At 40.7% G+C, this 14,754-nt stretch overlaps 1 protein-coding gene across 1 annotated transcript; it reads left to right on the forward strand.

The window, feature by feature from the left end:
- Positions 1-65: 65 nt before the first annotated feature.
- LOC146633390 (SUMO-conjugating enzyme UBC9-like) lies at positions 66-5,033 on the forward strand. Its single transcript, XM_085352208.1, has 7 exons — positions 66-381; positions 633-718; positions 844-927; positions 1,729-1,801; positions 2,628-2,737; positions 2,970-3,049; positions 3,604-5,033. The coding sequence occupies exons 2-7, from the start codon at positions 653-655 to the stop codon at positions 3,665-3,667; spliced, it is 477 nt and encodes a 158-aa protein (XP_085208334.1). The 5' UTR covers positions 66-381; positions 633-652; the 3' UTR covers positions 3,668-5,033.
- The last annotated feature ends 9,721 nt before the right edge of the window (positions 5,034-14,754 follow it).

Here is a 14,754-nt window from a genome sequence, read left to right on the forward strand (position 1 = left end):
GGTGTCACTAGGCTGCCCGTTACGCTGCCTGAAGGTCCTAACGAGATAAACAAATTGGGGTCCTTCCTCGCGATAGGCTAGCAAGTCGAAACGGTTTTCAGACTCACGTTGTTTTACAAAACTGTGGGAAAAATTCCTTCAGTGTAATCTGAGTAAAGTGTTTTTAGTAATGTTGATAAAAGAAACTGTTCTTCCGGTTTGGTCATTAGTAGCCTAGCTAGCCTGGTTGTATTTGTTTTTTTCTTTTTTACCGTCGAAGGGTGTGTTTTTTTTTTTCGGTCGCCGTCGTAACGGGGGCAACGTTAGCATTAGCGAAGCAAACGAGCCACCTTTGAGACTTATATAACTTCACTTTTGGTATTTAGTCAAATAAAACACGAGGTGAGTTTACGAGAAGTGATGTTATTAGACAGTGGACCCACAGTAATGCGAGGTGATTCATGTGTAGCGTTTGTTAGCATTGTGGGAGCTCACCTGTACTTACCGTTGCGTTACAGCAGGACTCATAAACAAGTCATACTTGTGGTAATAACAAGCTAAACATGTGTCGCCGTTTTAGTAGAAACAAGGACATTACCCGCCTGTTAACGATTCGCATTTAATCAATTTGTTTTGGGGTTGTTTTTCCACAGGGGGGCGTTGATGAGCAGCAATGTCTGGCATCGCTCTTAGCAGACTGTCCCAGGAGCGCAAAGCCTGGAGAAAAGACCACCCTTTTGTAAGCATCTGTCATCTGCAGCAACTTCATGTCCAGTGTTTTTTGAAACTAACTGTTGTGAGTGTTTCTAACACAAACCAGACTCGGGTTGGCAGCTGATGTTTTGCGTGTCATGTAAACCACAGGGATTTGTTGCTGTTCCCACTAAGAATCCAGATGGGACCATGAACCTGATGAATTGGGAGTGTGCCATCCCAGGGAAGAAAGGAGTAAGTTACCTGGAGCTGGATGTAGAGTAGGAAATAACCAGCAGGAGGCCTTCTAAGATGCTGGATTTTAAGCACAAACTTTGTTCGCACACACATAAAATGCATACCCCATTTCCTTCAGCAACTTTATTACCCAACCTGTCTGCACATTAGTACCAAACCGGATCACACTGAGCCGTTTGCACGTGCCCATGCATGTAAGCACCAGGAATCCTACTTCAGTGAGAGCAATTACAGTCTCCTCTTTTATTTGTCTGAAATCTCTACATGTTCTTGTGTTTTTGATAAGTAGAAATCTGTGCTATGCTTTAGTATAACTACAGTTTTGTATGCAGGACAGAAACCTGCTAAATTACAGGATGTCTTCATTGCTGATCAGATACATTTGACACAAAAACTGAGTAATGTGCTTCTATTCGAGGTTCTCTTTGGAAGTACTACACATAGGCTAAATCATCAAAACAACTTCAAGCCACTCTTTTCTCAAATAAAAAGTAACATTGCTTTTCTTCACAAGCTTTAATAGCAAAACTTTACAGTCAAGAGTATTATAAGTAGTGGCGACAATTACTGTGATGGTAAAGTTAGTGTTAACATCTATGAAATTATGCTTTTAAAACATTGTATGTATTTTTCTTGTACTCCCAAAGAATGGGGATAAAAAGATGAGCTGAACGAAAACGCCAGTTTAGAAATTTGTTTATGCAGTTACTTTTGTAACGCTGCTTTGCTGTTGTTAAATAACCTTGGTATGTTGTTAGTTACTTTGCTTACACAGTTGTTTTCATTCTTCTTCGTTAGACGTTGTGGGAAGGAGGACTGTATAAACTCAGAATGCTGTTCAAGGATGACTACCCTTCATCTCCACCCAAATGTGAGTACCTCTTATCTCTTCTCCACTCTCGGTATGTAATAATAATAACAATTTAACTCAAACAGCACCTTTAAAAACAGGGTTTACAGAAGCGAGTGAAAAAAGCAGAACATTAAATTCATACAGAAAGTCACACATTAGAGACAAAAAGAGAACAGGATTAAAGGAAAGTTTATAGCGATGGCACGAAACACTGCAAACAAATAAAATAACTTGTAGTTTTCCTGTATTTGAAAATATAAAAGCTTTTGTAGCAGAAATAATCCATTAGGACAATGAAAAAGATACATGGTTAGAAAAAGGACGGGCTCGGTGTAATGTTTGATGTTGGAAAGTTACAGACAGCAGAAACGTTAAAAACAGCGTCGGGCCACGAAGCCGGTGTGGTCAGTGAACTGCTTTGGTCAAAGCATGACTCTAAGATAAATAACTATCATCTCTACATATAGAAGACAGCGTCATGTTTTTAGTCACAACATAAGATTTGAAAGTGTATAACCAAAGCTCAATCCCAGAATTCCCTGGTGTCATTGTACTGTTAACTTCTGAATCACATGTTGTATATTATATGCCTGAATTTCCCTCTCTGATGTTAGGAAACAGTGCTACGATAGCGCTACAATCCCATGATTTACTCAAAGGCCTGTTTTTGATCTCTGAGACAAAATTAAAGGAAAATAACACTATTGTGTAAATTCACTTTCACACAGCCTCTTGTGATTTTAGTTCCAACTAATGATGGTTTCTTATAGTGATTCTAATGTATTTTGTGGTCAGTGTTCCCGTGCTTGATTGTACGACTTTGTCTTCAATAATTTGTCCTCAGGCAAGTTTGAGCCACCGATATTCCACCCAAATGTCTACCCATCAGGCACTGTGTGTCTGTCCATCCTGGAGGAGGACAAAGACTGGAGACCTGCTATCACCATCAAACAGGTTTGAAAGCTCCTGTGTTCATAGTCCCGTCCTCCATACTTCACCGCGAATGCAGCTTTGTTTTTGTGACTACTCCAATTACTTTCACAGTGTTGGAGCATAAAAGGAGGGCATCTGTAATTTCTCTATACAGCCCTCTGTTCCTTAGTAATGATTCAATTCAATGGCATTGGAGTTGGCTGCTTTGCTTTTAAGTTATATGTATTTATGGTTGTATTGCTGTGTTTTTTAGATTCTTCTGGGAATCCAGGAGCTGCTGAATGAGCCCAACATTCAAGATCCAGCACAAGCGGAAGCTTACACAATTTACTGGTAAGTGTGGTTGTTTGATTTACTCAGTGGATCCTACAAAAAAAGAATCAAGAAAGAAATTATTTATTTTTATTAAGCAATGTTGTGATATTATTAAGTAATGTCATGTGATTTGATAGCAACATGATAACTACTAACAACCGCATCTGCTTTTTACGTGATTGCGGTTTGCAAATTAGCCTAACAAGTGACTGATCCCCAGAGATATACATTCTTTTGGGGTTGCATCAGGAGGGGCATCCGGCGTAAAAATATCTGCTAAATCAAGCACAGAGAGCTACCCGCTGTGGCGACCCTTTGTAAAGCCAAAAGTCACCTGAAGTTGAAATGCTAGCTCTCTACATTATCAGGTGTGCATGTTGAACTGCACCATCCTCTTTACAGGAAGAACAGGCCTCTATTTGCCAAAGGTCACTTATGTATTCAAGTTAAAATTAATATATTAACACTGTTATAAGCTTTAAGGGGAAATCACACCTGTTTTTTAAACAGTGATGTGTTATTAGTGTGGTTGCAAGGCTGTTGTATCACTTTCTTTTCGTTTGATCATTCAGTCAGAACAGGATGGACTACGAGAAGAGGGTAAGGGCGCAGGCCAAGAAGTTTGCCCCCACATAGAGCGGAGAGGTGGCCTCGACCTGGCCTGAGCAGCCTGAACCGAGAGCTCACAAACAGGTGGCAGGCAGCACCTGAAGGACCACTCCAATAAGAATCCACTTTTAAGTATTCTAAATATATTCTAAATATATTTTTTGATACAGGCTACAAGTGAGCCTGTTTTTCTTTTCCCTTCTTTTGACAATTCAGTAATATCATACATTTTACCTGTCCTCAAAAAAAATCCAGTTTTTATGCATTTTCAGTGCATAACTGATAATCCTGCTGTCAGTATGACATTTGTAATATGTGTACTATCCATATCCAGTTTTGGTCATGCCTCGAATAAAACTGCGTGTGACTAATGTGCTGACAGAGCTGTAAAAGTAAGACATCATGCCCAACCCACTCAGTGTGATGTTCAGCAGAGATTTGCCCTTTTGGTAACCTTACACGCTTTATCAAACCATCAGAGGCCAGGAGTACTGTAGATAGTGTTTCATGAATGTGGGCTCTCACTGTGACAAAGCAGAAGCACAACAGGAGTCTGTCTGTTCTTCCTTTGTTCTCTCTGCCCGCTGTTTCATTATCATGACAAATACACAGGCATACCATCTGGCACAAAGCACTTAAAGAAAACTGGCAGTGACCCATCAAAAACCATCTAAAGGTAAATGCACCTAAAAGACAATCCTGGCATTTCTTATGTGCTCAGCTAAGCCGTGCACTTAGGAGAGTAACAAGAAGCAACAGGAAGGGAGAGAGTGCAGACTTCCACCAAGGCCACTAAAAGTATTTGGAGAGTTTTCCCAAAACAAGTTTGATAGGGATCAAATACCCCCTGTTGAACACTGAAAACATAACCTCCATGGCTTGACTTTGGAGTAATAAGGCACTTGAGTCAGGCCTTTGGTTCTTCCCTTGAGCCTTGATAATCTTTTATTGCAGTGAAACCACATGGTGTTAAAAAAAACAAACACCTGAAATAGAAACTGTCACCATACCAAACTTTACGCCCATCTGACATCAGTGTGTCATCACCTTCCAAACATGCTGTGTAGAAAAGTTGCATCGTAAAGGTTATAAACTACTGCTGTGTGTTTGTTTTTGGCCCCGTCCACCCAGTTATTTTATGCCACAGTGCTCACAAAAAAAGTCCAAACTCAAGTCCACGTGGAAAAACTGAAGCATCCTCATTGGAATGGCCTCTCAGCCAGCAAAGAAGATAAATGAAAGTGCACTTGAGAGTGAGAGATGGCCTGAGATATTTTTCTTTCTTTGCCTCTAAATATATGAGTGCATGTACATAATATAAATAACGGAAAATTGTGGAAGTTATGTTTTATATTGTTTTAGCCAGTTGACATTTGTGTGTGGTATTATAACAAAGGACACATTAAATGCATCAAATTGTGAAATAAAATCAAAGAAAAACATTTCTTTTGCAGATCTCTTGTTTTTCTTTTTCGGGGAACGGGGGGTGTCTGGCCATTTATTGTCTCCGTATTTATGAAATTTGTTATTTACTAGTATTTTAATTTGTATTCATCTGGCTTTAAATAAAGGGAAAATCCAGCATGAGGTTGATCTTTGAGCCCTTGCACACCTTTGCAGCCATTTCCCAGACATGGATTAGCTTGTAACCATCACAGGCTGAAAGAAAAATGCAGTCTACTGAAAAATGATCAGGAAAAACTGAGCTGTGGTGCTTTAGTTGCCAGTCAAAGTTGTTCTTTGGAGATTTGAAAATAAGTGCCTAAAGGGATTATACAGATTCCAGCCCGTCTCATTGGTTCTCCGGGCTCATTGCTGCTTGCAAGGATCGTTACCACTACAGTTCAAAGTGAATCTGGAGCACAATTCCTTTGCAGACCAATATGTTTTTCTTATTATCATCAGAAGATGAAAGGGTGTAATGTCCTCGGATGTCTTGCATGATATTCTTAAGAAATCTAACACCTTTTGTTTTGCTTCCCCACTGCTGTGGGTTTTTCCCCCTCTGCTGTGGGTTTTTTTTTTTTTTTTTAATTTATCTCTGAATGATCTCATCTGACCAAAAAAGGAATCAAAATGTTGCGAAGCAGTTTTTTTTGTTTTCTTGTTTGTTTCTTCTGACCACACTGCTACAGGTTTAGGGCAGTTAAAAGTTGAAAGCTCTTATCACATCGCCAAGTTTGTCCTGGATCAACCTTGTGTCACCTCACCTGTGGCAGCTTGGACCACTTTGCGCCTTTCTTTCCTGCTTTGAAATGCATTCTCAACTACCAGAGGTCTTTTCACATCTGAGCTAAATTTATGTTAAGCACATTGCTGCCAGTTACGTGGTTAACTTCTAAGCATTGCACAACCTGACCTTGGACTGAATTTGCTGTGATGTCCATTGCTGGGAAATTGGTAACTGTCAAGTGTTTTCCACTTGTGAATAATCTTTCTCACTACAGTATGACCGACTTCACATTGTTTGGAAACGTCCGTATAACCTTTCCCGCGATGATGGGCAGTAACAGTTGCTTCTCTATAATCATGGCCGATGTCTTTCCTCCTAGCCATTGTGTCAACACAGTTGGATATCCCCGTGATGGTGATGGTGTTGTTTCCACATCATAACAATGTTGGTCCAGGAGAAACTGACCAAGGACATTGTGTAATCTGTTAACATTAGCCAAGACATTAGCTAATTAGCAGACTCCACCACACACACATTGCAAAGCCAACATGATTGGTCAGTTGCAATGTTGATCCTGGATCAGCATTATTATGATGACCAACACGGGGGCATGACATTCACCCTGTTAACACACCTGAATGCTCCAGAACAGCAAACTGTCGAAACCTCTGCTTTTATAGAGGCGCTCCGCTTGCTGATGATTGCTGCTAATCAAGTATGTTTGATTAGCAGCATCTGGCTGCTACTCACCCTCTTAATTCCCGTGTAAGCAGTAAGGTGGTACTTTTTCACACCACTGTATGAGTATCAGAATAGACATGTCCACTGCAATCTGCAACAAACCGAACTGCCTGACACACTTGCTTATGACTCATTTGTTTTCCTGTATCCATGTTAATGTTTGACCAGCATTTAGAAAAAAACCCCAACACATTAGCAAAAGAGTGCGGTCTTTCTCAACTGAGGTTTAACTCCAAGGTTCGTTTAGTGTTAGCAGTTTGTGCTGACCATAGTGGTGGTGGTGGGGGGGAGTCCTTTGAATTTCAGTGACTTTGATCCGTTCACCACTCCTAGACGATCAGAAGATGGTGAAATAACATTATTTCTCTTTTTCTTGCTAATGTTTGCTAGCAGAAATTAATTTAAGGATTTAATTCACATAAGAAAATTATCCAAACACTTCTTCCATCTTCTTCAGTTCGGCTTTCTGTATTTTTGTCAGAGCCACACCATACATCACAGAAGGGCTCCATCTTTTAAACCTTTGCTTTCACTCTTGCTGCTATCCTCATGTTAACACTCATCTCCACCCACACCCACTGTTGCTTTGCATAGTTGACCCCAGGCTTTTAAACTGATCTACCTTCACTAACTCTACTCCTTGGCTCTCCACTTTTCACACAAATGTATTGCTTCTGCTTCTCTCCAGGTTCTCTTCCAAATACCGTTACCTTAATATGCCAAAATCCAACATTTCAATGGAATGAACTAAATCTCTTTAGGTGTAGGATATATATACGTCCATCAATCCATCCATTCACTTCTGCTTATCCTTTTCAGGGTCGCGGGGGGCGCTGGAGCCTATCCCAGCTGGGCGAGAGACAGGGTACACCCTGGACAGGTCGCCAGTCTGTCGCAGGGCCAACACACAGGGACAGACAACCATTCGCACTCACATTCATTCGCACATTCACACCTAGTGACAATTTGGGTTATCCAATTAACCTATCCCCACAAGCTGCATGTTTTTGGACGGTGGGAGGAAGCCGGAGTACCCGGAGGGAACCCACACAAACACGGGGAGAACATGCAAACTCCTCACAGAAAGACCCCGGCCTGGTGTTAGAATTGAACTCAGGACCTTCTTGCTGTGCGGCAACAGTGCTAACCACCATGCCAGGATATATATACATGAATTTCCAAATTCAACAACCTACCAGTTGATATTTTTTCAGTCCTCAAGCTTTAGATACACGTTGATGGAACACAAATATTTTTTAAGTTAGTTAATATCCTTAATGGCTTTCTGCTTGTAAGGCTGCTAAACTGCGATTTTACCTTCAATCATTTCAGAGTTTCGACCACAAATTATATCCATGTCATAAGATTCCACATGACTAGTTTTTAGTGGTGTTACACAGGGCTCTGCCTTGGTCCCCCTTATATTTATCATTTCTTTTACCTTTAGTTCACAGTTGTAGGTAATTTGTCATACTTTTTCATTCTTATGCTGATGACACACAGCTCTGTCTCTCCACTAAGTCTAGTTCCACTTTCCTGCCTTATTCTCTTACTGAATGTTTACGGAAGATAAAATTGAATAAACACACACACACACACACACACACACACACACACACACACACACACACACACACACACACACACACACACACACACACACACACACGTAGAAAAATATTTAGTATACACATCCAGAAATGCATATACTATTATATATTGTACATATATTTATTAGTTTCAGATGTAGCCATTCTTGTATTTTGCTTGTTTACATTATTGTATTTTGCACAACTCTGTTGCTTGTGAAGCTCGCACACAAGAATTTCACTCACATGTGCTGTACCAATGTACCTGCACATGTGATGTGACAATAAAAGTGATTTGATTTGATTTGAATTGTGGTTGTCAAATTAAACAGTGACGAAATAGAGGTTCTTCTGGTAGGAACTGTTTGGGATATATGTGATAAATTCTGTCTGTGCATGACTTTTCAGTTTGCTTACTGTGCACGCAGAGGTGTCCATGATGCAAAAATCTTCATCTTGGACTCCATCCACAAACATCTGGAGTTCCCTGACTCCTCCACCAGACTTCTATTTGCTGATCAGCGTTCAACACTCTGCAGCCTCATATCCTGGCCACTAAACTTTCCTCCCGATTTCACCTGGATGATCAGCTAATCCTGTGGATATTGGACTTTTTGACCAACAGGACTCAGAAAGTTTGGGTCAACAACTCTCTTTCCGGTCTCCGTTCCACCTCCACTGGCTCCCCCCAGGGCTGTGTGCTCTCCCCCTTGCTCTTCATCCTCTACACCGATGACTGCAGATCCACACAGCCCAACTGTCACCTGGTGAAAATGCTGACAAGACAGTTCTCCTGTCACTGCTGACAGGCCCCTCACAACACCACGGGCCCGCTCTGCAGGAGTTTGTAGAGTGGTGTAACAGCTCTAAACTTGAACTGAACGTGAGCAAAACCAAAGTGGTGGTGACCTTCTTCAGTAGGCAGAGGGATCTGGCTGCTTCAGTCACCACCACCATCCATGGGAAGCCAGTGAAGGTAGTTGAGGAGTACAAATACCTGGGAACCATCTTTGACAACCTCCTGAAATTCTCCAACAACACTGAGGAGATTCTCAGGAGGTGCCACCAACGGCTAAACCTCCTTAGAAAACTCAACTCCTTTGGAGTCAGCACACCCATCATGATGACTTTTTACTATGCCTTCCTGGAAAGCATCATGACCTTCTCCATCGCCTTCTGGTTCCACTCCCTCAGCCTTCAGAAGAGGAACAGACTGAAGAAACATAAACTACTCTACACTCTTTTTATACTGTCGACACTTTACTCACTTTTACTCACTTTTACTCACTTATTCACCTTTCAGTCACTTTAATTTTAATACTGTGTAATTTTAAAACTGTGTATGTACTCTATATTGTGTGTATTTATTATCTCACCCCTACTGCCTGTTTATGCCCTGTCCTTATCTTCAACGTCATGCTGCTCTGTTGTATGTTAATTGCCCCTTAGGGATAAATAAAGTCTTCCTGATTCTGATTCTGATTTTCTAATCTCTCCTTCTTCTTTCCTCCTTTAATGAAGCACGCATCAATATCTCCACTTACATAATATTAATTCACCCATTCATGACAGTGCCTCTATTCTCACTCATGCTCTGCATTACTTGATTAATATAATTCTGTCCTCTCTGGGTTACCGCACAAAAAACTGGTTCAAAGTATGTGGCTGCTTGTGTTACCAGACCCTCTTCCATAAACCATATGTGTGATAAATGTCACATTAATTTTAAGTGTCTGCTTCTTATTTAGTCTCTCTGTAACCTCACACCTTCATATCTCTCTGATCTTCTGCACAGTGGCACTCGTACGTCCCGTATGCTGAGATTATACTGCCCTCTTACCAGACCACTGTGGGCTTCACAGCTGAGTGGCATGTCCTGCACCACATTTACAATATTGGCTTTAAAGGCAAGCCTTTAACCTCCTAGGACCTGGCGTCCACATATGTGGACATCACATTTTAGGTTATTTAGACCAAAATACTCAATTTTGCTCTACAGGGGCCTGATATCCACTTACGAGGACATTATACTGCTACTGTTCTATCAAAATTTTAAACAAATATTTTCATATGTGGTGCTTATTTTTCTTAAAAACAAAAATAAGGTAAAAAAAAATCTGGTAATTCTTTGTTTTTACATTCATCGGGCCCCAATATGCCCAAATATCAAAGAGAGTTTAAAGCCCACTTATTCTGTTTGATTCTGCATTGTTGTTAATTTATGAATACTGTGAGTTTGGTATTTAATTAATGTAAGATGTCCTTGAGTGTGTTCAAAGGTGCCTATAACTATCATTTATATGATAATAATACATTATTATTGAAAATATTTTTATACTATCACCTGCATCCTTAGATTTAAGTCACCATTTCCTCATACACTTAAAATTCTAAATGGTAAATGGTAAATGGCCTGCATTTGTATAGCGCTTTTCTAGTCCATAGGACCCCAAAGCGCTTTACACTACATTCAGTCATCCACCCATTCACACACACATTCACACACTGGCGATAGCAAGCTACATTGTAGCCACAGCTGCCCTGGGGCGCACTGACAGAGGCGAGGCTGCCGGACACAGGCGCCACCGGGCCCTCTGACCACCACCAGTAGGCAAACACGGGGTTAGTATCTTGCCCAAGGTCCAAATGACTGTCTTAGTCAGATTTTCTCTTAATTATGTTACACAAAATATTCTGTCCTTAGACTCCCCTGTATCATAGTAACTCCTCGCTGCTGCCCTGTGATTGGCAGACCACATCTGTGGTAGCGTCACAAGACAGATGAAGTCGGTAGAGACATTCTCTTCCTGTTCTACTTTGTCGCTTAACATATATTTATTTGACCTTAATTTTCAAATTTTTTTGGTCTACTATTACACTATTTTCTATTTTTAATATATCGTTTGTTTTGTCTGTATAACAGAAAGAAACAGCAGCTCACCAAGCATGTGATGAAAATGGTGAAAAGAAAAAAAAGGGCACTGCAAAACGAGGTCCTGTTTCCTACTCTGATACCACAACACACACACCAGTCTTATGACTCACTGTAGGTTATTTTGGAGATGGTGCTGCTTGCACTTTTAGCATGCACAAAACAGAGATAAATATTGCGCTCGAAATAAAAGCTTAGTCAGGGGAAGTTCTGTAATATCCCGCTCAATTAACACAAGTTTTTTTAGTTTGCAGAACAAAAGCAATATGATTCATGTGCATATAAAGTAAACAAAAATGAATGAATAAAATAACCGCTTTTATAAAATGCAATCCCAATTCATATTATAACTTGGAGAACTGGGTCTGTAAATGGCAGTAGTAGCTAAAGCGGTTATTTGGCTCTTTGTGTGATGTGTAAAGGCAGTAGAATGGAGGTGGTTTCAACACAAACCACTGAAACTTGTGTTTTTGTCACAACCTCCTGCCTCTCCTGTCAACCCAGACCTATATAATAAGTATCTGTAGTAGCAATCTGATCCTTTACTACACAAAGATAGGAGGTGGAGGGGTCTCTTTGAAGTTGCATATGCATATGCTGACTAGACAATGCATAAACTGTCAAATTCAGCTCTAGCTGAATGTGTTAAGTGTGAACTGATCAGCAGATAGTACAGCTTTCATGTCTGAGCTCATCTGTTATGAAGCCTGTGTGAAGCTAATTTGACATTTTTGCAGAAGTTTAATGTAGATACAAAATGTCATCAGTTCACTATGATGAATTAAAAGTCCAGTGGTTCATGCTTTCAGTGTGTAGTTCCGCGTTGTGGTGCCATGTTCCCTTTTACAGAGAATCCAGCATTGCTAGCTGCTAGCTCTGGTTTATCACAGCAAGCTAACATGTTTTACGTTTTTTTTTTCTCTGTTTATTTTAAGTTGCATATAAATTTTGTGTATACACACACACACACATATATATACTTATATATGTGGAAACTACACATATATACACCATATACATATGTAGTGCATGAATTCTGACAGGATTGTGCTATCTTTGGCCCAACACATTGGGTTGTTCACTTGATGCCTTTAAAACGGCGGTGGTGAGGCCCCTTCTGAAGAAGAGCAATTTGGATTGTAATGATTTTAATAACTACAGACCTGTATCCAACTTACCATTTTTAAGTAAAGTCTTAGAAAAACTTGTTTTTACTCAGATTACTGATTTTCTCAATGATAGACAGATCCTGGAGATATTCCAGTCTGGATTTAGGGTGAACCACAGCACAGAGACGGCTCTCCTAAAGGTTTTAAATGATCTTAGATGTAACTGGGACGCCCAAAAACTCTCAGTCCTGGTGCTACTGGATCTAAGCGCAGCCTTTGATACAGTAGACCACGCTATTCTTTTAAACAGACTGAAACACATGGTGGGCCTCTCTGGTGCTGTACACAGCTGGTTCACTTCCTATCTCTCTGACAGAACTTTTATGGTGAGTATGGATACATGCTCCTCTAAGATCCATAAAATGACATGTGGTGTGCCTCAAGGGTCGGTTCTAGGCCCTGTACTTTTTAATTTGTATATGCTCCCTCTCGGCGGTGTCATCAGGAGGCATGGAGTGAACTTCCACAGTTACGCTGATGACACGCAGCTGTACATCTCTGTGTCTCCTGATGACACCAGACAAATGGATGCCCTCTTTAACTGTATCTTGGATATAAGATCTTGGATGGCAGAAAACTTTTTACAACTTAACCAGGACAAAACTGAAGTTTTAATTGTCGGTCCTGAGGCTCAGAGAGAGAAACTCTTGTCTAAATTAGAGGCATTTTCACTATGTCCTTCGCTACAAGTGAAAAACCTGGGTGTTATTTTTGACTCTGAGCTTGGTTTTATCCCACATATTAAACATGTAACTAAAATTGGATTTTATCATCTAAAAAATATAGCCAGAGTCCGCCCTATTCTCTCTCGGGCCAACACGGAGATGCTGATGCATGCTTTTATTACCAGTCGCATTGATTACTGTAATGCCCTGCTCTCTGGTCTTCCTAAGAAGAATATTTCAACTTTACAACTCTTGCAAAACTCAGCAGCTCGTGTGCTGACGAAGACCAGAGGGCGGGCCCACATTACACCGGTTTTAGAATCGCTGCACTGGCTCCCCGTGTGTTTCAGGATCGATTTTAAAGTTCTTTTATTGGTTTTTAAATGTCTTAATGGTCTTGGGCCGTCTTATCTCTCAGATCTGCTTTTACCATACGAACCCTCGCGGACCCTGAGGTCCTCTGGTACTGGCCTTTTGATTGTCCCTAAAGTCAGGACACATACTCACAGAGAGGCAGCGTTTCAGTGGTATGGTCCTCGTCTGTGGAACAGCCTGCCGGAGGAGCTCAGGGCCGCAGAGAACGTACATGTTTTTAAGAACAGGCTCAAGACCCACCTTTTTAATTTAGCTTTTACTTAGCGTTTATTTATTTTATGCTTATTTATTCTATCCTGTTATTCTATTATTAATTTAGGATTTACCTAATATTTGTTTGATTTTATTCTTATTCATTTTTTAATCTTCTTATTCTATTTATATTTATATTATATCCTGTTCTTATTTATTTTATCATTTTACCCTGTATATATCGTATTGCGTCATATCTCCAGTGTTTCCTCGGAGGGCGCTCTCTGCACCGGGGCTGTTATTGACCGTGGCTGCTGGGTCTCTGGGGTCCTCTCAGCCTGGCTGGGGGGCTCCTTTGCCTCCCTCCTGCTGTGTGCCCAGCCTGGAGGCTGCGGTCTGTGACCGGCTCCCGGTGCAGACGGCTCCCTGTTATAGTGTTTCCTCACTTGGCTCATGCGAGCCCAGCCCAATTTTTACTCTTTAAGTGTGCGCGTGTGTGTATGTGTGTGTGGGTGGGGGGATATATGTGTATTGAGAGTGTGGGGAGTGAGTTGGAGGGTGGGCTGGGCTGCTTTTAACTATGTAAAGCACTTTGTGCTACATTTTCTCTGTATGAAAAGTGCTTTATAAATAAAGATTGATTGATTGATTGATTGATTGATTGATTGATTGATTGATTGATTGATTGATGGAACTACAGATAAGAGGGCACTTATGCTATCTACCACATTTGTTTTGAACATTTGCAACTTATCTAGTCTTTGGCCCCACACGCTGTTGTTCATCAGTGAAGTCGATAGTCCAAAGCTTGAATAACACTGCAGCACATTTACCATCAATGTCTGGAAACATCTGATAGTTGGGGATGTTTTGCACGGACCCTGCATTTTTTCCCTGTCCCAACAATATCAAATATTTCTCCCACAGCCCACCAGTTAGGTTAACTGGTGAGTTTAGCTCTGTTAAAGCATGTACAATAATGCTGTATATGAATGTATGCATCTGCATAACTTTGTGCTGAACATTGGGGGGGGGTGTCACAATCGCTGTCTAAATAAATAAATACATCTGGGTAAATTCCAAGATGATCAAACATGCAACTATTATGCTGGTAATACCTGAAATGAGTAAAGAAAATCAACAGCCTATTTATGCAAGATAATTCATAATTTTATTGGGGGGGTTATATTAGTTGAGTCTGATTGTTGGGGGGGATGAGTCAATAAATGATGTATTTCTGTCAGTTAGGAGAACTAATCTTGAAACAGTGTTAACCCA

The sequence above is a fragment of the Diplotaxodon limnothrissa genome, linkage group LG4, assembly GCF_057381915.1.
Source record: "Diplotaxodon limnothrissa isolate DT_005_m linkage group LG4, D_limnothrissa_male_GT1.1, whole genome shotgun sequence".
Lineage (NCBI taxonomy): Eukaryota > Metazoa > Chordata > Actinopteri > Cichliformes > Cichlidae > Diplotaxodon > Diplotaxodon limnothrissa.